The sequence below is a fragment of the Chiloscyllium plagiosum genome, chromosome 1 (genome assembly GCF_004010195.1).
Source record: "Chiloscyllium plagiosum isolate BGI_BamShark_2017 chromosome 1, ASM401019v2, whole genome shotgun sequence".
Lineage (NCBI taxonomy): Eukaryota > Metazoa > Chordata > Chondrichthyes > Orectolobiformes > Hemiscylliidae > Chiloscyllium > Chiloscyllium plagiosum.
In genome coordinates, this window is record NC_057710.1 from 15626159 (window position 1) to 15652837 (window position 26679).

The 26679-nt window shown below is 44.8% G+C and overlaps 1 protein-coding gene across 1 annotated transcript in view; it reads left to right on the forward strand.

Moving 5' to 3' along the window:
- LOC122553785 (dedicator of cytokinesis protein 2-like) overlaps window positions 1-26679 on the forward strand; it is a 1227980-nt gene that overhangs the window by 1178262 nt on the left and 23039 nt on the right. The window contains exons 41-45 of the mRNA XM_043698147.1: window positions 4522-4663; window positions 6590-6671; window positions 7490-7574; window positions 16471-16557; window positions 23243-23419. Coding sequence (XP_043554082.1) covers window positions 4522-4663; window positions 6590-6671; window positions 7490-7574; window positions 16471-16557; window positions 23243-23419 — 573 coding nt within the window. The remainder of the gene's footprint in view (window positions 1-4521; window positions 4664-6589; window positions 6672-7489; window positions 7575-16470; window positions 16558-23242; window positions 23420-26679) is intronic.

A 26679-nucleotide genomic window follows, 5' to 3' on the forward strand; every position in this document is an offset into this window, starting at 1 on the left:
CTTGGATGAGGTGGCGGGAGGGGAGATAAAGAAACTGGTGAAGTCGACATTGATGCTGTGTGTTTGGAGGGACCTAAGGCGGAAGATGAGGCGTTCTTCCTTCTAGCGTGAGATGGGTTAGATTTACCAATCACCTTCCCAAATACCTTCCCCACAGCCCCACCCTCACCATCCTATTTATCTCTCAGCCTCTTTTCCCCCCCCCACCACATTCCCGATGAAGGGATAATGCTCAAAGCGTCGATTCTCCTGCTCCTCGGATGCTGCCTGACCTGCTGTGTTTTTCCAGCACCATACCTTTCGACTCTGATCTCCAGCATCTGCAGTCCTCACTTTCTCCCAGTGGTGTTGAGTTGCCTTCTTGAATCGTGCAGTCCTTCTGTGTAGATTCACAGTGTGCGCACCTCTCTCTATCGGTGCTGTAGTGTGGAAAGCAACTGCTACAGTCAGGGCAGCAAAATACCTCACCGTCCCACCTCTGCCCTCCCCCCCCCAACACACACGCACACACACGCTCGCACACACACACACACACGCGCGCGTGCGCATACACACACACGTGCATACACACACACAACACACACATACACACACAAACATCACGCACACACACAAACATCACACACGCGCGCATACACACACGCACATACACACAAACATGCACACACACTCATCACACACACGTGCATACACAAACATCACACACGCGCATACACACATGCACATATACACACACACATGCACACACACACAAACATCACACGCATACACACACTCCTTTGATCAGGTCAACACCTCGCCCCCTTCACTGAAAATGACACCATTCCGACCTCCCACAGTCAGAGGCATCACTCCCTCATACCACTCCCCTCCACCTCCCACCCCACCCCCACACCCCAGCAGTCTGCACAGAAAATGCCCCCCACAGAAAATGCCCCCTCCGTCCTTTTTGTGGTGCCCACAGGGAAAAGAAATCCTTTATGGTTTTCCCTCAAAGGCTGACATAGGTCCCTAATCCATCAACGTCTGCCCTCAGTATCCGAAGGAGACGTGAGAAACGTTCAATTGGCAGACGGGCCGAGGGAATGAGAAAAGGAGGAACAAATTGTGAAGAGGAAACAATAATGAAAAGAAGCAGAAACTGCAGTCACTGATCGAGCTGCATATCAATGAGCTTTGGAGATGGATTGAGTTTGCCGTCAAACAAACATCTCGGGTCCTTTTAGAAATAAGAAAAATGAAGAGGCATATTTAAATTCAAATGAAACATCAGGTTGTTAATGGATTTTTCAAGCACTATCTTTGTGTAATGATATTTTTCTGATAATATCAGTCTCCTGAATGTACAAAAGCCCAGACATTAATCCCTAGAGTTGAACCAAGAGTTTGAAAAGAAGCAGAAGCTGATCTGTGATTTTTTTTTTTCTCTCTCTTGTAATAAGCTGTTGGGCAAATGAAAGGTTGATACATGAGTGTTCGTAATGCTTCAGTGATAAAGGAATCAAACGATATTTAATGACAGGCAAGCTGAGGGGATTTACCAGCAAGTTCATAAAACGCCGAGAAAGGCAAAGAACGTAAACTGACCTCAACCCAAAGAAACTTGTTCCCCCAACACCCGACTGCTCCTGTTGAGGCATGCAGTATTCGGGGAATGCAACTCTGTCAGAGGTGCTGCCTTTAGACAGAGGCATTTAGCAAAGGCCCCAACAGCTTGCTTGTTACATGTAAACACTCCCTTGACATTGTTTAGACAACATTCATAATATTCCTGTCCAATATTTATCCCTCAATGAATATCACAAAGACAGATTATCTGGTTGTTGCAGCATTGCCATTTGTGTGAAAATTGGCTGCTGAATTTCCTGCGTTGCTACAGGTGACGAGACCGCCATTGGTTGGAAGGTGGTTTGAGATGTGTGGTGGTCATGCAAAGTGCTATATAAATGCAAATCTTTTCTCTTCCCGAACACATTATGGTGCCAGTTGGAATGATGGTAAAGCAGAAATAGTTTGCACTTCTGTGTGAGTCTGGAGCAATTAAAGTGGCGTAACTATACAGACTGGGAATAAGTGTTCTGGATCAGTGGTGCTGGAAGAGCACAGCAATTCAGGCAGCATCCGAGGACAGGCAAAATCGACGTTTCGGGCAAAAGCCCTTCATCAGGAATAAGTGTTGCCTACTGGGCCAATTGACTCTGCTGCTCCACTCAGCATGATCACATCTCATCTCAATGCCATATTCCCCTTTCTCTCCTTACCCATGATGCTCTTAATGTTGAAATATTTATCACACTCCTTGTAAAATATACATAAGTATGTTATGCAAAAACATTAAGAAAAGTGTTGAATATTTTCTTGACATGGTACAGTTTCGGCCATCGCACTACAGGAAGGATGTGGAGGCTTTGGAGATGGTGCAAAAGAGGTTTACCAGGATGTTTCCTGATTGAAGTATATAAGCTGAAGAGAGAGGTTGGACAAACTTGAATCATTTTCACTACAGATTTGGAAGTTGAGGAGGCGACCTGATAGAAGTGTATAATATTACGAGAGGCATGGACAGGGTGGATAGTTGGATGCTCTTCCCAGGGCAGAAATGTCAAAAGATATGGGGTATGGGTTTAAGGTGAGGGTGAAAATTTAAAGGAGACCTGCAAGGAAATATTTTTTTCCTACAGGGCGTGGTAGGTGCCTGGAACTTGCTGCCAGAGAAGGTGGTAGGAACAGATACAAGATCAATGTTTAAGAGGCATTTAGACAGACATCTGAATAGAGGGATGTGAATTGAGTGCAGGCAAATGGAATTAGTTTTGAATGGCAACATGGTTGGTGCAGATATGATGGGCCAAAGGGCCTGTTCCTGTCCTGTACTATTCTATGTATGTATGTTATGAACACTGTGGAAGGAATGTGTGCGATGTAAAAACAAGTTCCTGAAACTCATTGTGTGTCTTGTTTACGCTGGTGCTCTGTTCAAGCACGAGGTGAAGGTGTTTGTAAATGAGAAAGCACTTGGGGTGGGGGTGTGTTGGTGCGGAGATTGGGAATGTGTGTGTCTGTCTGTATGACTGTGTGCGTGTGTATGTATGTGTGTGGGCACGCGTATGTATGTGTGTGGGCACGCATGTGTATGTGTGTCTGTGAATGTGTGTGTATCTGAGCGTGTGTGTCTGAGAGTGTGTGTGTGTCTGAGAGTGTGTGTGTCTGTGTAAGTGTGTGTGTGTGGACACACACACAGAGACACACAAACACACACACAGACACACACACTTACACAGGCAGATAAACACACATACACAGATAGACACGCAGACATGCACACACACACAGACACGCACACACACAGACACGCACACACACAGACACAGACAGACATACACACATACAGACACAGATAGACATACACACATACAGACACAGATAGACATATGCAAACACAGACACAGATAGACATACATAAACACTCTGTCTGTGTGTGTATGTGTGTGTGTGTGAGTGTGTGTGTGCGTGTTCAGGCTTCTGTACCTTCTCCCTGATGGTGGAGGTTGTAGAAAAACATTGCCAGGGTGGGATGGATCTTTGAGAACGCTGGCGGCCCTTCCTTGACAGCGGGTCTGGTAGATTGATTCTCGAGATGGGAGGTTGGCCTTTGTGATTGTCTGGGCCGAGTTCACCACTCTCTGTGATTTTGAATGGTACAGTTGCCATACCAGGTAGTGGTACCAGGGAATGCTCTTGATGGCGCACCTATACAAATTGGGAAGGGTATTCGTCGTCGTAACATTAGGACATCTGCTCAATAAGACACGTATTGCAATCAGTTTTTCACCATTTTTTGTTGTATATTCCTGGAGGGTAGGTCAGTTTTGTCCACAGGAAGTGGCTTTCTAGTGAGCAGAGGGTGCAACAGTCAGCCAATCCCGACCTTCCACTGGCTTCACCAAGGCCTTGCCAGTCAATTACTAAAGTTAAAACATTCAATAATGTTCATCAACAGTTCTTAAAAGAAAACTCTCTCATTTTAAGAACATAATGAGAATATTTGGAGCTTGCTGCTATTTGGAAACATTGAGGCAGATAGCATTAATGCACTGAACAAGTGGCTTGATGTATGAGTGAGGTAGGTGGCAACAACAAATATGTGGATGCGGTGTTGGAAGAGGTAATTATAGAGAAGAGGTTTGAGTAAGACCTCACATGAGTATTCGAGCCGACTAACTTGTTCCTGTGCATACCAGCCTTTGCACTTGGGCCTGAAACTACTTGTTCATGTGGAGGGTAAGAATCAATGCAGACAATATTTCTGATCCCAGGGATTAATTTTGTGTTTCTTTTTTGGCTCTCGGATCTTCAAATCTCCCCATGAGTCTTGTTAACTGAATGTCAGGAGGGTGTCAGAGGGGCAATATAGAATATGCATTCCTCCAAAATGCTCTGGGATGTTTGGCCTCGTTAATAGTGCTGTATAGATGCACATTATTATTTTGCCTCAATCTTCTGCTGTCCTTGCCCTTACAGAACAAGGTCTTCATTCACCGGGGAAAGGAATACGAACGGAGGGAGGATTTTGAACATATGCTGCTAACGCAGTTTCCAAATGCAGAATTGATGAAAACAACATCGCCCCCTGGGGATGAGATCAAGAACTCTCCTGGACAATGTATCCTTTTACCTGAGACACTCAGAGGGGTCAAAGTGCATAGAAAGCAGGGAACGTGGGCGGGATACGATTAATTGTCTGGGGTAAAATGAGAACGAATCGTGGGAAATGTTCAAAGCAATTGTTCAAAATTTTATAACAGGGCACACAAAAAATAAAACTCAAGGTGGTAAGACAGAGCTTGATTTTATTAAAGGGGAACTCGCGTTTAATCAATTTGTTGGAGTTCATTAAGAAGTAACAGGCTGTGAATAAGGAGAGTTTAGATTAGAGTGGTGATGAAAAAGCACAGTAGGTCAGGCAGCACATGAGGTGAAGGAAAATCAACGTTTCCGGCAAAAGCCCTTCATCTATTCCTGATGAAGGGCTTTTGCCCGAAACTTTGATTTTCCTGCTCTTCGGATGCTGCCTGACCTGCTGTGCTTTTCCAGCACCACTCTAATGTAAACTCTGGTTTCCAGCATCTGCAGTCCTCGCTTTTGCCTTGTGAATAAGGAGACGCAGTGGATGTACTGTCCTTAGGTTTCCAAAGGGTATTTAATAAAATGTCACATTAAAAATTAATGTGGAAAATAAAGCCTCTTGGTGTAGTGGGCATGATAGGAAGATTAGTGAGCTGACAGACAGCAGCCATAAATGGGCCTCTTTGTTTTTAGTTGGATAGATGTAACGAATAGTGTGCAAAAGGATCTGTGCTGGGACCGCTCAACATTTTACAATTCATATAAATGACTTTGATGAAAGGACCAAAGGTGTGTTTGCTCATGACTCAAAGATATGGAGGAAAGGTAAATTGTGGAGAGGAAATAAGGAAACTACAAAGGATTAAAGATAGGTTGAGTGTTTGGGCAAAGATCTGGGAAATGGAGTAAAATGTGAGAAAAATTGTCGACTTTAGCAGGAAAATCTAAAAAGCCAACATGTTGTTGAGATAGTGCGAGAGTGCTGGACTCAGAAACCAAGGTTCTCAGTCCTGAGTTGCAAAACGTTAATATACAGGTGCAATAGGTAATTAGGATAGCCGATAGTTACCGCTTATTATGAGGGAAATTGAATACAAGAGTTGGGCGGTGATGTTTCAGTTACACAGTGAGACCATATCTGGAGAACTGTCTACAGTATTTACTATTTACGCAATAATTTAACTGTGGGCGGCACGGTGGTACAGTGGTTAGCACTGCTGCCTTACAGCGCCAGAGACCCGGGTTCAATTCCCGCCTCAGGCGACTGCCTGTGTGGAGTTTGCACGTTCTCCCCGTGTCTGCGTGGGTTTCCTCCGGGTGCTCCGGTTTCCTCCCACCATCCAAAAGATGTGCAGGGTCAGGTGAATTGGCCATACTGAATTGCCTGTAGTGTTAGGTAAGGGGTAAATGTAGGGGTATGGGTGGGTTTCGCTTCGGCGGGTCGGTGTGGACTTGTTGGGCCGAAGGGCCTGTTCCCACACTGTAATGTAATCTAATCTAATGTACGGGAAGCAGTTCAGGGATTGTTTTCTAGATTAATACACTAGGGAGAACTCCCGAGCTCTGCTATAATTTATAGGAATATAAGAACAGCAGCAGGCCATTCTGCCCCTCGAGTCTGTTCTCGCATACCCTCTGAGAGGCCAGATGAAGCTTCAAGTCAAAACCTTTCCAAACATACAGTCCCGCTGATAGTGCTGCACTCCTTCAGACATGTGCTGGAGGGTTTGTTCGGATCTAACCTGAACCTTCTGACTTTGCGGAAAAAGTGTTACTGGAGTGGCTAAGGCCTCAGATACTTGATACAGCAGAGTTATAGCAGCTGCTGAAAGCCCCGTTCGCGACCACCATGCTTTTCGGGATCCTCCACCTTTCGAACTGATTCTTTCTCCTTTCCCTCGGTGCAGCTACAATGGTGCTGCCCCCTTGTGTTCACTTCCTTCACTGCAAACCATGCCAACAGTTGTTCAGTGCTTCACTGTGCAGCCAATCCTGGGTGAACAGCCACAGTTTCACAATAAGAATGTCCCGGAGCAGATCGTAGGGTAAGTTCTCCACTGCAGCTGACAACTTATGCCAAATGGAAGTGGTAGGCGAGGTCAGTTAATACTGCCGTACAGTCAGCATGGTTGGATCACTGGGACAAGACACTTGCTGTCATGTCTATGCCCCCATTTTCCCTTGAAACCATGTGGTCATGGGGGCGGTCAAGAAAAGGATGGAAAGCTGGAGCCTAAAGTTTAGTCAGGTCATTTCACCTTTGTCTAAAGTCAAGGGTGCAATTGGCTGGCCTAGGCTCATTGGTCATACAGTCATAGAGGTGTCCAGCATGGAAACAGGCCTTTTGGCCCAACTTGTCCATGCAGCTCAGTTTTCACAATTAACCTACTCCCATTTTGGGAGTTTGGTCCATATGCCTCCATGATATGGAGTGTAATTGTGTAGTAGTGTAGCTGTCCAAATGATTCCTAAATGACAAAAATGTATTTGCTTCCACCATTTCCTCAGGCAGCCTGTTTCAGACACTTATCACCCTCTGTGTGAAACAATTGCTCTTGGGGACTCTTTTGTCTCTCTCCCCCTCACCTTAAACCTGTGCCCTCTAGTTTTAGACTCTTCTACCATGGGGATAAACTGTTGGCTATCTCCCTTATCTACACCTCTTATGATTTTTTTAGACCTCTATAAAGTCACCCGTCAGCCTCCTATTCTCCACGGAAAATAGTCCCTGCCTATCCAACCTCTCCTTATAACTCAAACCTTCCAGTTCAGGTAGCATACCAGTAAATCTTTTCTGTCAGAATCTTAAAGTGCATCTCTTGCTTTCATCTCACAAGTTTTTTTTGTCCCTTACACCCCTCAGCTTCTTCAAAGCTAATAATGTTTTGAAGTTCAGCTACTCTAGACCAATCAGAAGGGGGCCGAAGGACCCTGACAATGAATTTGCTGTAAGTACCTCTTTATCTATTACCTCGGAATCATAATTTGGTGTAGTCCATTCAAGCCACTGGTTATTTGCACTGTGTTTAATTTGGGAGAATCGTTCTTAGATTTTCTGCCTATGCAGCGTCCATCCATCTTTGTCAATTAAAGGTAAGGTTGGCATTTATGCAGCTTGTTTCTCTGATTATGCTTTAAAGCCAGTGTAGTCTTTTCACTGCTGTAATACACAACAACCCATTTGAGCACAGCAAGATCCCATGAACAGCAATGTCATTATGACTAGACATTTAGCTTCAATGACTTAGTTTGAGGGATAAATGTTGGTGCTGGGCACCGTGGAGAACTTCTTCACTCTCCTTCAGAATGACCGATGTTTTGATGTTGATTTGAGAGGGTAGACAGGTCTTGAATTTAATTATCTCGGTACCCTCAGTACTTCAGGGAAGCAGCTGTCTGAATTCTGAGGTCAAACCACTGGAGTGGACATGAACATCGTATTTCCCCGGCCAACGTAGCCCAACCTCTTACCCATGTAGCAATCATCAAGAAAGCTACTGATTTCTCGGCTGTTTGATACCTGACTCTTCATCAGAAGAAAGGAGATTGGAGCTCCTGCTTTCCATTAAGTCTTTATAAGGGTTATTTCATCGCCAATTGGTGAAGCTCAAATTGAATACCTCATTTCCTCTATTTCAACTGCATTTCTTTTGTGCAATTCTCGTCTCCCTTCTATCAGAAGGATGTTGTGAAACTTGAAAGGGTTCAGAAAAGATTTACAAGGATGTTGCCAGGGTTGGAGAATTTGAGCTATAGGGAGAGGCTGAACAAGCTGGGGCTGTTTTCCCTGGAGCGTCGGAGGCTGAGGGGTGACTTTATAAAGGTTTATAAAATCTTGAGGGGCTTGGATAGGGTAAATAAACAAGGTCTTTTCCTTGGGGTGGGGGAGTCCAGAACTAGAGGGCACAGATTTAGAGTGAGAGGGGAAAGATTTAAAAGGAACCTAAGGGGCAACTTTTTCACACAGAGGGTGATGCATGTGTGGAAAGAGCTGCCAGAGGAAGTGGTGGAGATGTATATAATTACAACGTTTAAAAGGCATCTGGATGGGTATGTGAATAGGAAAGGTTACAGAAACATGGGCCAAATGCTGGCAAATTTGAATGTGGACTGCTGCTGTATCTGAGGAATTGCGAATGGTGCTGAACATTGGGCAATCATCGGCGAACATCCCACTTCTGACCTTATGATGAAGGGAAGGTCATTGATGAAGCAGCTGCAGATGATTGGGTCTAGGACACTAACCTGAGGAACTCCGCAGAAATGGCCTGGAGCTGAGGTGACTGACCTCCAAGAACCACAACTATCTTCCTTTGTACTAGGAATGCTCACTGATTCCAGTTTTGCTCGGGTCCCTTGATGCCACACTCGGTTGAATGCAACCAAGAGGTGTCACTCTCACCTCACCTCTGGAAGCCAGCTCTGTTGTCCATCTAGCCAAGTAACTCACCTCCCCAGTGCTGTCCACAACCTATAAGACACAAGATAGGAATATGCTGCTACACTCTTTGCCTCCCTGGCTGAGTGCAACTCCACGAACACTAGAAGCTGCTGATGGTCCATAGCACCTCATGGATGCCTAGCCTTGAGTTGCCAAATCTGGTTAAATGATTGGCATCCTATTCATCACCCTCAACATTCATTATCTTCGCTACTGACGAGAAGCACTGCAATAACTCATCAAGGCTCCTCTAACAGCACCAACCAAACCCATGGCTTCTCCCACCTACCAACACCATCATCTACAAGTTCCCCTCCAAGCCACTCACAATCCTCACATTGGTATTCTTACAGCGACGCTGGGTCAAATCTCTGAAACCCCCATGCTGGCAGCACTGTTCCGTACAACACGGGGACTGCAGTAGTTCAAAGAGGCAGCTCACCACCACCCTTAGAGGAATGAGCAATATTAGCCAGGCTCTCATTCCATCAACAAAGGACTTAAAAAAAAATGTCAGAAAAGCAAGCTTGACGTAGCAAATCAAACATAATCTTGAAGGGCGGAACAGTCTGAGGGGCTGAAGGGCCTAAAACTCTAACCATTCCAAGCACTGTTACGCTTTCATGATTGCTCTGGCTGTTTGAGGCTGATTGCATCTTAAATGGTACGCTCCACATCTATTCTGTTTGTTTTCCAATGCTGCAACAACAGAGCTCATTAAGAGGACAGAGCCCACGCTGCTGTTTCGCTGATCAAACACTTTGATTCTATCGTATTCGGCAGCTTTTCACTGAACACCGTCACACCAGGGATGCTCTCTGAAACACTTTCCCCTCATGAAAATGTGCTTCTGTTAATGATTTTCACTCACTCCGCGCTGCTTACAGATCCCCAGGAATATCATGTTGGCACCTGCCGAAGAGCCATTAATTAATCCTTGTGAGCAAGGCCCTCGGTGTTAACCCTTTCACTGCGGCCTAGGGTCACCCATTCAGCCTGCTGCCCCCCGTCAGCTTCTGTCCTGCACTACCTGTCCTGCTCGAAGGTGACATTGTTGGGGGGGCAAAAGACAGAGGTGTGAAAAATCGCAATAAGTAAATGTTAATAATCCGTGGTGTGAAGTGAAAGTATTTAAATATGTTAGCCTTTACGCCCACAATTTTCGCAGCTGACAGTCTTACAAGAGGCTGGGAAAGAATCATGACATAGCTATAACAGTCTTGAGAGCTAGAGGGTAACACCAGTTTTCAGAGTGTTGGAATTGAATTATTAAGTATTCATAATGAAATGAGAACGTTGACACCTGTAAGCATCGAATGTGCGGTCCAGTTGTGGGAGACCACCTTCCCCTTCACCAAACTTAATTCTAGCCAATAGGAATGTTCTGGATGTTCATAAAGCATAGAATAGAATCCCTACAGTGTGGGAACAGGCCCTTCGGCCCAACAAGTGCCCTTCCAAAGAGTAACCCACCCACACCCATTCTCCTAACCTATTATCCTATATTTACACCTGACTAATGCATCTAACCCACACGTCCCTCAACACTATGGGTAATTTAGCACGGCCAATTCACCTAATCTGCACATCTTTGGATTGTGGGAAGAAACCAGAGCACTTGGAGGAAACCCAAGCAGAGACAGGGAGATTGTGCAAACTCCACACAGACAGTCGCCCGAGGCTGGAATCGAATCCACTATGAGGAAGCAGTGCTAACCACCAAACCATCGTACCGCCCAACCTTTGGGATGGTTCCTAAGGTGTTCTATCACCATTGGTTTCCATAGGCAATCCCTACTCAGCAACCAATCCATCAAAGACCCTCAGATATCAGTAGGCCTTCACTCCCTCCAACTGCTCAAACAACATTAACATCAGCTTTAGGTGCTGGTGTTGGATTGGGGTGGACAAAGTCAGAAGTCGCATGACACCAGGTTATAGCCCAACAGGTTTATTTGAAATTGCAAGCTTTCGGAGTGCTGCTCCTTCATCAGGTGAAGTCATTACATCAGGTGAACATTAACATCAGGACAGAGGTAAGGAGAGCTTCATATCTGACTGAATCAATGGACAATTCTTCCTGAACGGGCCTCCCACTCCTGCATAGATGTGTTCAAAGGGAGTTTCCTCTTATCTCTAAGGGAGATTGGAATAATGATCAACATCCTGGAATTAAAATTGACTAGAATTTCAACTGGACCCATTGCATACACACAATGGCTACAAGAGCAGGTCAGAAGCTAGAAATACTGCAGTGAGTAACTTACCTCCTGACTCCCCAAAGCCTATCTACCACCTACAAGGCACAAGCCAGGAGTGTGATGGAATCGTTCACTCAGTCATTAACATATTGCTGTTGTAGGGGCTTGCTGTACACAAATTGACTTCCACTTTCTGCGCATTACAACAAGGACTAAACTTCAGAAAATACTCCATTGGCTCTGACAGCTCTGAGAGGTCCTGGGGTCATGATGAAAGGTACTACATCATTACAAGATAGTCTCTGAAGTGAAACACTCCAGAACAGAGGAGTATGAAGTTATAAGTTGCAGAAACAAGAGTGAATCACTGGGTGGAGCACACGTGCTGGAATACTCCCCACTTGCGTGGATGGGAGCAGCTCCAACAACACTCAAGATCCAGGACAAAGCAGCCCACTTGATTGGCACCACATCCACAAGCATCCACTCCCTCCACCACCGACGCTCAGCAGCAGCGGTGTGTGCTATCTATAAGATGCACTGAAGAAATTCACCAAACATCCTCAGACAGCATCTTCTAAACCCTCAACCATCTCGAAGTAAGGTGAAGACACCATTGTCTTATCAGAGAGAGGGAGATGACTGGTGATGTTTAAACCTGAGGGTCACCACACCCTGGGTAGGGGGAGAGGCTGAGGAGGTGACCTCATCCAGCCAACTGAGCTAACCAAGAAGTACAAAAGCCGCATGGGAAGCACCACCCTTTGCAAGCTCCCCTCCAAGCCACTCACCATCTTGACTTGGAAATATGTCACCGTTCCTTTATTGTCACTGGGTCAAAATCCTGGGATTCTCACCCTGACAGCATTGTGGGTCAACCCAAAGCAGATGGAATGCAGCAGTTCAAGAAGGCAGCTCACGACCACCTTCTCAAGGGGGCGACTAGGGGCAGGCAATAAACGCTGGCCCAGCCAGTGACACCCACATCCCACAGAGTGAATAAAGAAAAACATATACATGTCTAACTTCAGATAAAATCCAGAGGAGCTTTGCCTGGTTGCAGATCCAGCCAATTGAGCTAACTAAGAGGTACATAAGCAGCAATGGGAACACCTGCAAGTTCCCCTCCAAGCTGACTAGTAAGATAATTAGGCAAGGTTGCTAAAGGACTTGGTCTAGTGTAAAGTGGGAAAAAGAATGGGGTAGGTTTTGACTATCGTCCAACAACCAAAGCACCTTGCATTTATATAGCACCCTCAACTTTGCTACACTGTCTCAAATGCATTTCACAGTATATATGAAAATTTAACAAGGGTCACTTGAAAAGTTATTTGAGCAGATGAACATAAGCTTGGCCGGTTTTAAGGAAGGTTTAAAATGGGAAAGAAAGATAGTGAAGAGGAAATTCCTCAGCTTAGGAATTATGCAGCTGAAAGCATAGCTGCCATTTGGATCAATGATTAACATCAGGAAGGGTCCAAAATTGGATAAATACAGTTGCTGAGATATTACTTCCACTGTATGCACTGTACTAACCAGCTCCCACCAGTCCTATAGCAGTGCAACTGTAGGTATGGAGACAAAAACACTGCAAATGCTGGAATCCAAAGTAGACAAGCAAGTGGCTGGAAGAACTCAGCAAGCCAGGCATTATCAGGGGGTGGAAAAGTTAATGTTTCAGGTGTAATCCTTCTTCAGAACTGTATGGAGCCACAGTCATTTCTTCATTACAGAGAAACAATTGGTATGTCTAGGTCAAGAGGAATCACTCCATAAGTGTGGGGATAGGTCTTCAGGAGCCAGTGTAAGGATTAAACCTGTACTATCAGCTCTGGTCTCTCGCTCATAATCAAGTCATCTAGCCAACTGAGTTAGCTTATCCCCAACGCTCTGGGATTAGTCAAAAGCAAATCACCATTACTTTCAGCCCTGTGTAACAGCACGTGTGCTCCACCCAGTGGCTCACTCTTGTTTCTGCAACTTGTAACTTCACACTCCTCTGTTCTGGGGAGTCATGATTCGGAGGTGCCGGTGTTGGACTGGGGTGGACAAAGTTAAAAATCACACAACACCAGGTTATAGTCCAACAGGTTTAACTGGAAGCACACTAGCTTTTGGAGTGATACTCCTTCATCAGGTAGTTGTGCGAACACCTGATGAAGGAGCGTCGCTCCGAAAGCTAGTGCTTCCAATTAAACCTGTTGGACTATAACCTGGTGTTGTGTGATTTTTAACTTTGTTCTGGAGTGTTTAACTTCAGAGATAAACTTGTAATGACTCTGTGCCTTCCATCACGACCCCAGGACCTCTCAGAGCTCTTCAGAGCCAATGGAGTATTTTCTGAAGTTTAGTCCTTGTTGTAATGCGAGGAAAGTGGAAGTCAATTTGTCCACAGCAAGCCCCTACAACAGCAATATGTTAATGACTGAGTGAATTATCTATTTATTGCCGCACATGTCTTGAAGATACATGAAAAGTGTTTTGTCACCACAGTTCAGAGCCCTTTTGAGTTACAATAAGGATAAAAAGAAATTACTTAAATAAGAGTTTACCTTCTGTTCACACTGGGGCCTCAAATATGGCTTCAGGGCTTCTCCTGATCTTCATAGAATACCCACAGTGTAAAAGCAGGCCATTCAGCCCATCGAGTCCAAACCAAGCGTCTGAAGAGCACCCCATCCTGCCCCACCTCTCTACCCTATCCCTGTAACCCTGCATTTCCCATGGCCACTCCAGTGAACCTGCACATCTTTGGATTGTTGGGGGGGTGTGGGGGGAGCCTGTGAGAGGTGATCTCTTTGAAGCATATAGGATTCTTCATGGGCTTGACAGGGTCAATGCTGAGAGGATGTTTCCCCTCATTGGGGGAGTCTGGGACCGGAGGGGCATAGTCTCAGAATAAAGGGGCGCCAATTGAAGAGTGGGATGAGGAAGAATTTCTTCTCTCAGACGGTTGTGAGTCTTTGGAACTCATTGTCACAGAGAGCTGTAGGGGCAGAGTCCTTTTGTGTATTTAAGGCTGAGAGAGAGAGATTCTTGATCAGTTGGGGACTGAAGGGTTATGCAGAAAGAGCAAGAAATGAGGGAAGTTGGATCAGCCAGGATCCTATTGAATGGCAGAACAGGATCGAGAGGCCTACTCCTGTTCCTATTTCTTACAGTTTTATGGTTGCTATCTCTCACTTGAGGGATGACTGGTGATGGTTTAACCTGAGGCTCACCCCACTTCAGGTGAGGGGCGAGATCAAAAAAGTGGGACCATCATGTTGGCTCCTGTCAAGTGTGGGAGCCCATGCTGGCACAAACCAGCCTTCCAGCCAACTGAGCTAACCAACCCTTAAGATCATTTGTACTGGCATCACTTATCCACTCAGGGGAGTGCTGAACACTCTGCACTGGGCATCCTTGATCTTAAGCCTGAAATTCAGTAATTATAAGGCCAGCAATTGAAAACACCAAAAGGTTGCCTTGAGTTGAAGGTCTCAGATGTCCTTGTGAGGACAGAGGCTCCACCCTCTTCAAATAAGGTCAAGGAGAGAAGCACAGCTGTCCCTCGTTAATGACAGGTTCCTGTAGGCCTCAGGCCTGAAGTTGGATCCATACTTCTGCTTTCCACCCAGGACCTCATGTTAATAGCAACAGGGCAGCGGAGGATTGATTCAATTCCATTTTCCTGCTCAATCTGGATTGAGGTAGATTTTGGTGAAATCGTGGAAAAAAAGATGGAGCAACTAAGGTGGAAGGAAAGTTCTCAAATAGTTGGCGAGATGGGAAGGAGGCCATTGTATCTGCACTGGTTCTAGTTGGCTCGTCCCATTCTCCTGCTATTTCACTGATGAACCAGAAATTGTTTTCTTCAGGTTTGTCAACCTCCCTTTAGAGAACCATGGTTTGAGTGCCTCTGCTATACTCTCGAGCACTGCATTCAAATCCGAGTGCTCACTATGGACAAAAGCTTTTCCTCATGTGATTGTTGCCCAGGTCTCTTAGTAATCACCTTCAATTGGTGCCCAACTTTTCTATGAATAATTTCTCCCTGTCCAATTTGTCCGGGTTCTTCATGATTTTTATCATTTCTGCAAGTCTCTTCTGAGAAGTAGAAGGAGGCCAATCGATCCATTGTGTCTGTACTGGCTCCCGAAAGAGCCATCCAGCTAGTCCCACTCTCCAGCCCTATTTCTGGAGCTGTCCTTCTGGGGTCTAGAGGACAATAATATAATGCCAACATTGTAGGAAGAATGACTCAGCAGCCTGAGTTAATGCTCACAGGGCACAAGTCTAGAGCTCAAGCTGCCAGAGGACGTGGTGGAGGCTGGTACAATTGCAATATTTAAGAGGCATTTGGATGGGTATATGAATAGGAAGGGTTTGGAAGGGTATGGGCCAGGTGCTGGCAGGTGGGACTAGATTGGGTTGAGATATCTGGTCGACGTGGACAAGTTGGATGGATGGATCTGTTTCCATGCTGTACATCTCTATGACTCTAAGTTTGATGCAGTAATGTAAATTCAAATAATTAATAAAGCTTAAAATAATTAATCAGACAGAGCAATAGTGGCCTTGAAACAACCAGGTTAGCGTAAAAGCTTATTTCTTTCACTTCTGGGTGAAGAAAACAGCCGTTCTTACCTGTGCCTACAAGTTGCTGTCTCTGGCTCAGTGGTTAGTACTGCCGCCTCACAGCACCAGGGACCCAGATTCGATCCCAACCCTCGGATCACTGTCTGTGTGGAATTTGCACGTTCTCCCCATGTTTGCTTGGGAACCCTCCCAAAGATGTGCAGGTTAGGTGGATTAGCCATGCAAAGTTGTCCATAATGTCCAGGGATGTGGTGGCTAAGTGGATTAGACATAAGAAATGCAGGGATGAGATGAGGGATGGCAGGATGCTCTTCAGAAGGTCAGTGGAGACTCGATGGGTTGACTGACCTCTGTCTGCACTGTAGGGATTCACTGAGGAGCTACAGTAATGTGATTGACTCTTAAATTTCATCTGACACCGTCTCACAGTCTCACAGTCTTTCAAGGGTCACTGGGGATGCCCATATCTGATGACTGTGTGAAAATACTAGCAACCTCGACCTGTCTGTATAACTGAAACCCCTCTTCCTGTGGTGCTCAGCATTGTCTGTGAGATATCGGTGACTTGTTTGACTGCAGAACTGATTTAATCACGCACCCATGCTCTTCTCTTTCCAACAGTCCATGTGGATTGAGAGGACCACATTCACTACAGCCTACAAGATGCCAGGCATTCTTCGCTGGTTCGAAGTTGTGCAAACGTCAATGGTGAGTAGTCAGAATCAGTGACTAAAACAACAACTTGCATTACATACCACTGTTAATAATTGCACTGGAAACATTATAGAGAAGGTCCATTAAATTAGAAAGCATTTTCCAAACACACACAAACTTCCATCTAGGAGAACAAGGGCAGCAGGTACACCACCACCTGCAAACTGCTCACCATCCTGACTTGGAAATATATCGCCGTTCCTTCACTGTCACTTGGTCAAAATCCTGGAATTCCCTCCTTAATGGCATTCTGGGTCTACCTACAGCACACAAGCTGCAGCAGTTCAAGAAAGCAGCTCACCACTACCTTCTCAAGGAGCAATTATTGATGGCTTGGGGTCATCCAGAGACATCCACATACTATAAATAAATGTAAAAGTAGAGGGGGATGCCTTTGTTGAATGTCGCACTGCAAAATCTGGAAATATGTTTCTACATTACTTGAAAGATTGCTAACTGATCATGAAGCACTTTGCTCTGTCCTGAGAAAGTGAAGGCTGCTATACAAAAGGAGATCTTTTTGCCTGCATCGAATTCTGTTCACTCATTGTGCCTGAGGTTGCTGATGTGCACTGACTCCTAGGCCCTGAATGTCTATCACAGAATTCCTACAGTGTGGAAACAGGCCATTCAACCCATCAAGTGCACTTCAACCTTCTGAAGAGCCTCCCACCCAGACCTCCCCTTTCCCGGTAAACCCTGCATTTCCCATGGATAATCCACCGAGCTTGGACATCCCACCATGGTCAATCCAACTGACTGACTGACACATCTTTGGACTGTGGGAGCATTCCAAAGCACCCAGAATCAACCCATGCAGACACAGGGAGAATGTGCAAGCTCCACACAGACTATTGTCTGAGGGTGGGATTACACTTAGGTTCCTGTGAGGTAGCAGTGCTAACCACTGACCCAACAGGCTGTCTCCATTTTAAAAGGTTCTGTCTTGTTTTCAAATCACTCCATGTTCTTTTCCCCATCCCTAGCTTCTCCAATCTCTGCAATCCTCATGAATCTCTGCACTTCTCTGAATCTGCATATTGCGCAGATCTGATTTGAATGACTGCACCAATGACAGATTTGCCTTTAGCTGCCTGGATGACAAGCTCTGAAGTTTTCCACCTTTCTGCCTCCCTATATTTATTGCTCTCCTCATTAAAAATGATTAGTGAAACATTGGCTCACCTGTCCATGTAGCCCCCTGGTGTGGTTCAATGTCAAATTATATTTGATTGCTGTTCCTGTAAAGCACTTTGCGAATTAGTCCATTTCACAAAAACACAAGGAATTGGAGCAGCAGTGGACTATACAGAAGGATGTGGAAGCTTTGGAGAGAGTGCAGAGGATGTTCACCAGGATGTTGCCTGGTCTCAAGGGAATTGGCTGTGAGGAAAGGTTAAAAAAACTAGGATTGTTTTCACTGGAAAGACCCGATAGAGGCCTACAACTTTATGAGAGGTGGAGATAGGGGGGATAGTCAGAGGCCTTTTCCCAGGGTTGAAGTTTCAATTACTCGGGGACACAGGTTCAAGGTGAGAGGGGGAAAGTTGAACAGAGATGTGTGAAGGAAGTTTTTCACAAAGAGAGTGGTAGGAGTCTGGAACGCACTGCCAGACGAAGTGTGGAAGCAGGCAGATTGGTGACATTCAAGAGTCATAGAGTCATAGAGATGTACAGCATGGAAACAGACCCTTCAGTCCAACCCGTCCACGCCGACCAGATATCCCAACCCAATCTAGTCCCACCTGCCAGCACCCAGCCCATATCCCTCCAAACCCCTCCTATTCATATACCCATCCAAATGCCTCTTAAATGTTGCAATTGTACCAGCCTCCACAACTTCCTCTGGCAGCTCATTCCATACATGTACCACCCTCTGTGTGAAAAAGTTGCCCCGTAAGTCTGTTTTTTATCTTTCTCCTTTCACCCTAAACCTATGCCCTCTAGTTCTGGACTCCCTGACCCCAGGGAAAAGACTTTGCCTATTTACCCTATCCATGACCCTCATAATTTTGTAAACCTCTATAAGGTCACCCCTCAGCCTCCGACGCTCCAGGAAAAGCAACCAAAACCTGTTCAGCCTCTCCCTGTAGCTCAAATCCTCCAACCCTGGCAACATCCTTATAAATCCTTTCTGAACCCTTTCAGGTTTTACAACATCTTCTGATAGGAAGGCAATAGACAATAGACAATAGGTGCAGGAGTAGGCCATTCTGCCCTTTGAGCCAGCACCACCATTCATTATGATCATGGCTGATCATTCCTCAATCAGTATCCTGTTCCTGCCTTATCCCCATAACCCTTGATTCCACTATCCTTAAGAGCTCTATCCAACTCTTTCTTGAAAGTATCCAGAGACTTGATCTCCACAGCCTTCTGGGGCAGAGCATTCCACACACTCACCACTCTCTGGGTGAAGAAGTTTCTCCTCAACTCTGTTCTAAATGGCCTACCGCTTATTTTTAAACTGTGTCCTCTGGTTCAGGACTCACCCATTAGCGGAAACATGCTTCCTGCCTCCAGAGTGTCCAATCCTTTAATAATCTTAAACGTCTCAATCAAATCCCCTCTCAGCTTTCCTCAAATTTGGAGACCAAAACTGCACACAATATTCCAGGTGCGGTCTCACCAGGGCCCTGTACAGCTGCAAAAGAACCTCTTTGCTTCTATACTCAATTCCTCTTGTTATGAAGGCCAGTATGCCATTAGCCTTCTTCACTACCTGCTGTACATGCATGCTTGCCTTCATTGACTGGTGTACAAGAACACCTAGATCTCGTTGTACTGCCCCTTTACCTAACTTGACTCCATTTAGGTAGTAATTTGCCTTCCTGTTCTTGCCACCAAATTGGATAACTACACATTTATCCACATTAAACTGCATCTGCCATGCATCTGTCCACTCGCCTAGCATGTCCAGGTCAACCTGTAATCTCCTAACATCCTCCTCACATTTCACCCTGCCACCCAGCTTTGTATCATCAGCAAATTTGCTAATATTACTTTTAATACCATCATTAATATATATTGTAAAAAGCTGCGGTTCCAGCACTGATCCCTGTGGTACCCCACTAGTCACCACCTGCCATTCCAAAAGGGAGCCATTTATCACTACTCTTTGTTTCCTGTCAGCCAACCAATTTTCAAGTCAATATTTTGCCCCCAATACCATGCGCCCTAATTTTGCTCACTAACCTCCTATGTGGGACTTTATCAAAGGCTTTCTGAAAGTCCCCCTACACTACATCTACTGAACCTCCCTTGTCCATCTTCAGAGTTACATCCTCAAAAAATTCCAGAAGATTAGTCAAGCATGATTTCCCCTTCATAAATCCAAGATGACTCTGACCTATCCTGTTACTGCTATCCAGATGTGTCGTAATTTCATCCTTTATAATTGACTCCCAGCACTGAGGTCAGACTAACTGGTCTATAATTTCCTGCTTTCTCTCTCCCACCTTTCTTAAAAAGTGGTACAACATTAGCCACCCTCCAATCCGCAGGAACTGATCCTGAATCTATCGAACTCTGGAAAATAATCACCAACGTATCCACGATTTCTCGAGTCACCTCCTTCAGTACCCTGGGATGTAGACCATCAGGCCCCGGGGACTTATCAACCTTCAGACCTAACAGTCTCTCCAACACCAATTCCTGGCAAATATAAATTCCCTTCAGTTCAGGTCCTTCAGCCACTGTTACCTCTGGGAGATTGCTTGTGTCTTCCCCAGTGAACACACTCTGAAGTACCAATTCAACTCTTCTGCCATTTCTTTGTTCCCCATAATATATTCACCCGTTTCTGTCTTCAAGGGCCCAATTTTAGTCTTAACCATTTTCTTTTCCTTTCACATACCTAAAAAAGCTTTTACTATCCTCCTTTATATTTTTGGCCAGTTTAACTTCATACCTCATTTTTCCTCTGTATTTCCTTCTTAGTAATCCTCTGTTGTTCTTTAAAAGCTTCCCAGTCCTCCGTTTTCCCACTCATTTTTGCTATGTTATATTTTTTTCTCTTTTGACTTTATATGTTTCTTAACTTCCCTCGTCAGCCACGGCCACCCCTGCCTCCTCTTAGGATCTTTCTTCCTTTTTGGAATGAACTGATCCTGCATCTTTGCATTATACCCAGAAATACCTGCCATTGTTCCTCCACTATCATCCCTGCTAAGGTATTGCACCATTGAACTTTGGCCAGCTCCCCCCTCATAGCTCCATAGTTCCCTTTATTCAACTGAAATATTGTCACTTCCGATTGTACCCTCTCCCTTTCAAATTACAGAATTGCACGCAATATTCCAACAGTGGCCTAACCAATGTCCTGTACAGCCGCAACATGACCTCCCAACTCCTGTAGTCAATACTCTGACCAATAAAGGAAAGCATACCAAACACCTTCTTCACTATCCTATCTACCTGCGACTCCACTTTCAAGGAGCTATGAACCTGCACTCCAAGCTCTCTTTGTTCAGCAACACTCCCCAGGACTTTTCCATTAAGTGTATAAGTCCTGCTAAGATTTACTTTCCCAAAATGCAGCACCTCACATTTATCTGAATTAGCCTCCATCTGCCACTTCTCAGCCTCTGAGGTAACCCTCTTTGCTGTCCACTACACCTCCAATTTTGGTGTCATCTGCACACTTATTAACTGTACCTCTTATGCTCGTATCCAAATCATTTATGTAAATGACAAAAAGTAGTGGACACAGCACTGATCCTTGTGGCACCCCACTGGTCACAGACCTCCAGTCTGAAAAACAACCCTCTACCACCACCCACTGTCTTCTACCTTTGAGCCAGTTCTGTATCCAAATGGCTAGTTCTCCCTGTATTCCGTGAGATCTAACCTTGCTAATCAGTCTCCCATGGGGAACCTTGTCAAATGCCTTACTGAAGTCCATATAGATCACATCTACCGCTCTGCCCTCATCAATTTTCTTTGTTATTTCCCAAAAAAACTCAATCAAGTTTGTGAGGCGTGGATGGTTACATGAATAGGGAGGGAATAGTGGGAAATGAATCAAATAAGAGCAGGTTTGTTTTTTAGTTTAATTGAGGCAGGATGCTCGGCACAGGCCTGGAGGGCCAAAGGGCCTGTTCTTGTGCTGTATGCGCCATTTGTTCAATACAGCCTATTGCACCTGACTAAGATGGTAATGGCTGTCTTTAGGCTGCGACCCCACTTTCTTCTATATCCTTTCATTCCCTGAGGCTGCAAAATCCCAGGTTTAAGTCGTACTCACCACCGCTGGTGCTGCCCTTCCCTCACTCCTGTGCACAGTTTTTTAGTGATCCATCCTGTATCCCATGACTATGTCCCCACCATTAGCTTCGCTAACCAGTGGAAACCACTCTCACAACATCTACCTTATTAACCCTTTTTCGAATCTTATCTTGCTCAATGAGATCATTATTAGAAACTCCAGAAATATAGGTGCCATTTACTCAGAATCTCATCTTCAGAAACCTCAGAAATCCATCCCAGGGATCAATTGCTTTATTTTATTCATTTGTGGGACATGGGTGTTGCTGGCTGGCCAGCATATATTGGAAGCTGCTACCTAAGGACCCCTGGAGAATTTCTGCAGTGCACCTTGTAGATGGACAACTTTGTGTTGGGATTGTGTCGGGATTTCTTGAGAGTTTTTGGAGCTGCACTCATCTTGACAAATGGGCAGTATTCCACCATACTCCTGACTTGAGCTTTGCAGATCATGAACAGCTTTGGGGATTCAGGAGGTGAATGTTCATGTGATTCATTTAGTTCAGTTCAGTTTTGGTCAACATCCCCCAGGATGTTAATATCATTGAATGTCAAAGAGTGACGGTCGGATTCTCTCATGTTGGAGATGGCCATTGTTTGCGCTGGTGTGACACAAATGTATTTGCCACTTAGACTCAGAGATGTACAGCCCAGAAGTAGACCCTTCAGTCCAACTCGTCCATGCTGACAAGATATCCTAACCTAATCTAGTCCCATTTGCCAGCATTTGGCAATATCCCTCTAAACCCATCCTAATCTTGTATCCACCCAGATGCCTTTTAAATGTTGCAATTGTACCATCCTCCACAACTTCCTCTGGCAGCTCATTCCATACACATACCACCCTCTGTGTGAAAAAATGTTACCCCTTCAGTCTCTTTTATATCTTTCCCCTCTCACCCTAAACCTCTGCCCTCTAGTTCTGAATTCCCCCACTCCAGGGAAAAAACCTTGTCTATTTACCCTATCCAAGTCCTTCTTAATTTTATTAACTTCTATTAGGTCACCCCTCAGCCTCCAAAGCACCAGGGGAAACAACCCCAGCTTATTCAGCCTCTCCCTATCACTCAAACCCTCCAACCCTGACAACATCCTTGGAAATCTTTTCTGAATCCTTTGTCAGCCTGAACCTGAATATTAGCAGGTCTTGCTGCATTTGGATATGTATTGCATCAGGTCCTGAGGAGTCATGGATGGTGCTGAACATCTAGCCATAAAGAGGTTGTATTGGTGTAGAGACAGCCACCATGGATTTGATGGGCTAAATTGCCTCATAAAACCTGTTTAGCCTGGGGTGCAATTCTCACAGTGATTGAACATAGCAAATCTTGAGCACTTAATCATAATGGTGAGGCTTGTATGCGTGTGAAAAATTGAGTTTGTTGCATTAATTTGTGGCTTTTGTATTCCACAGACTTTCATTAGCCCATTGGAGAATGCCATTGAAACGATGCAGACCAGCAATGATAAGATATTAACCATGATCAACCAGCACCACAGTGATCCTAACCTTTCCATCAACCCCCTCTCTATGCTTCTGAATGGGACTGTAGACCCTGCTGTCATGGGTGGATTCACCAAATATGAAACGGTGAGTTGTGGCTACAAAAAGGAAAGAATGTCTTGACATTTTTCCCACTCCCCTACCAGCCCTCAGGATTTTCCAAAGCACCTTTGAGCCAACAGCATATTTGTTTTTGAAGTGTCGTGTCCGTTGGGATACAGGAAGTGAGATAGCTGGCTCACGCACAGCAAGAGTCCATCAAACATCAGTGTGGTATTGAACAGGTAACCTGTGTCTTTTGTATGAGGGATAATGGTGTCCAGGCAAAGACTCTGTGGTTCCTCCCGTCTGTCTGTCACATATGTGATACCTCCTATAACCAATCCCTGCGCCACGCCAACCATGTTAGTGATGTTAGGGGAAGCATAATTATGTAACTGTCTAATATTGTCTGAAGGAATGCCTGAGACCTAATGGAATGAGGGAACAGTGAAGGATGTATTAATTCAGAGTTAGTTGAGTTTGCTTTGGTTGTAAAAATAGGGAGAGCTGATAACTGGTGGCGTGTGGGTTTTATGGAGTGTTACTAGCTGAGATGAACCTCTCACTAAAAGTGTGGACTTGAATTCTGTTTAAATACAGTTATCTTTTGGAGTATAATGGTGTTGATGCAGGCAATGGAAAGAATACCCTTGGCCCTCCAAATGCAGTCCTGGGGTCTTTTCCAACCACTTGGAGCCTGTGCATGAAATCTGATTGGAAAGGCAGAACATCCCAACCTCATGCATTACTCCATGAGCTTTGCAATGAAGTGGCAGCTAAGATCCATGTCTCTGGTATGGGGACTTGACCCACTACCTTTTGATCCACAGATGACACTTTGTTGCCAGTATTTGTACTTGATCATAGAGAATGGTTGAAAAACACTAACCAGGAAGATGCCACTGCACATAAAGGTACAGGCGGTTAGAGATATTTTCAACTCAACTTGTTCAGAGATGTTATGGCACATCTGCTTGAACCTGGATCAAAATAGAGACACTGCCACTGCACCTACTAGCGTATTCCGCAGCCTGATTGATGGTCTGGTGAAATTTCATTCATTCACAAAAGGTGGTTTCATTGGCTCGGCCAGCATTTCCCTACTGCTCAGAGACTGTGAGTCTAGAGTTAGGAGGGCAGGATATTCATGGACCAGGCATGTTATATTTCATGACATTTGCTGTTTTTATTCCAAATTTTATCAACTTCGCATTTCAGCCATGATGTGAATTGAACCCATATCTGTAGAACATTTGCCTGGAGTTCTGCATTGTTAGTCCAGTGACATTACCATTACACCAACATGTGTCCAGTTCTGGTCACTCTGCAATAGGAAAGATATTGTTAAACTGGAGGGGATTCAGGAAAAAATTACGAGGATGTTGCCAGCAGCGGAGGGTTTGAGTTACAAAAACAGGCTGGGACTTTTTTCACTGGAGTGTAGGAGGTTGAGGGATGATCTTATAGAGGTTTGCAGAATATTGAGGAGCATAGATAAGGTGAATGACAAGAGTCTTTTCCCTAGGGTGGGGGAGTTCATCATGAGGAGGCTCATTTTGAAGGTGAGAGGAGAAAGATTTAAAAAGGACATGAGGGATAACTTTTTTTTAGACAGAGTGTGGTTCATGTGTGGAATGAGCTGCTAGGGGAATTGTTGGATGTGTTACAGTTACAATGTTTACATTTGGAACAGTTCATGAATAGGAAAGGTTTGGAGGGATATGGGCCAAACACAAGCAGGTGAGACTAGTTTAGTTTGGGAACATGGTTGGTGTGGACAGATTGGACCGAAGGGTCTGTTTCCGTGCTGTATAACACTATGATCACTTGCCCCACAGTCTACTAGTTAAGTTACTGGATTAATAATCTGGTGATTGGCACTTCTGATATAAAGATTTAGAGCTTACCGCAGGTAGGTGGGGAGTTTAAACATAATTGCACTAAAATCTGCAATAAAAGTTTGCCGCCAGTCATGGTACCCACGAAACAATCAAATTGTTAAAAACACATCTGGATCTCTAATGTTATTCAGAGAGAGCACTTTCCACCCTCACCTACTCTGCGATTATGTGTGACTCTAAACCTACAGCAGTGTGGTTAATTTTTTTAAAAAATAACCTGTTCAGATAGATATTATGATGCATTCATTACACGCCTCTAGAGCAGGCAGAGACTTGAACCCAGACTTTCTGGCTCAGGAATTGGGACACAATCAATGTACCACAGGAATCCTCTGTCGTTGACCGTTAGGAATTGCCAGCAATGTGAATCATGTGAATAATTAAATCACAATCATGCACTTCTGTATGAAACATCCACCAAGTAATGATCAACCTGCCAAAGGCAACAACAATGACATTAAAATGAATACCGAAAATGCTGGAAAAATTCAGCTGGTCTAACACCATCTGAATTAACGTTTTGCGTCCAATTTTTGGAAGCAAGTTTCTCCATCTGTTTTTATTTCAAATTTCCGGCAGTACTTTGCACCTATCACAATAAAGTCAGCTCACCCCAAAAACAAAACAGCAAGTGTCTACCGTGTACAGACTGAGCATGGTGGCAACTGAGCTCGTAGTCATCAAGTCAATAAAATAATAGAGCACACTGGAGCTCCTGATGAATGGCCAAGGATGGTGTAAGCAGTCGAGACAAGATGTTTGCAATCTCCCGTTGCTGTGAGTTAATTTGTGCCTCTACTTTAAATGCACTGACTGCAAAGAGCTGTTCCAAATACCATAGTGTTGCTTTAAGAAAGAACAAGTGGTGTTGCAGCTAGTGTATGTTTGGGCTCTAGTATGAGTAGTAAACAGAAAACAATGCTGCAAACCTGATTTGTTCGAAGAATGACTGGACAAGTCAAATTGACCAAGGTTTCTGGTGAAAAGATTACAAGTTAAGGGTGTGGAGAGACCTCCCACTGGTGAAGAGCTTCAAATATTTGCTTCGAACCTGTTAGTTGTGCTAACACAGGTGTAAATGCTTGATCTAAATGTTCCAAAGGCTAGCTGTGAAAGGGGCTTTAAAAAAAAATGTGATGCACTCGTCCTGTCCTTAGCTCTTAGCCAGAAAACCCCAGTTAATTTCCCGTCATGGAATCCCTACCATGAGGAAAGATGCCATTCAACCCGACATCAATCTTTCCACACAGACCCAGTCCCCTACCCTGTACTTCCTATCACTAATCCACCTAACCAAAACATCTTTGGGCTCTGGGTGGCAGGGAGAACATATAGACTCCACACAGACAGTCACCCAAAATGGAATTGAGCCCAGGTCCCTAGCACTTTGAGACAGCAGTGCTA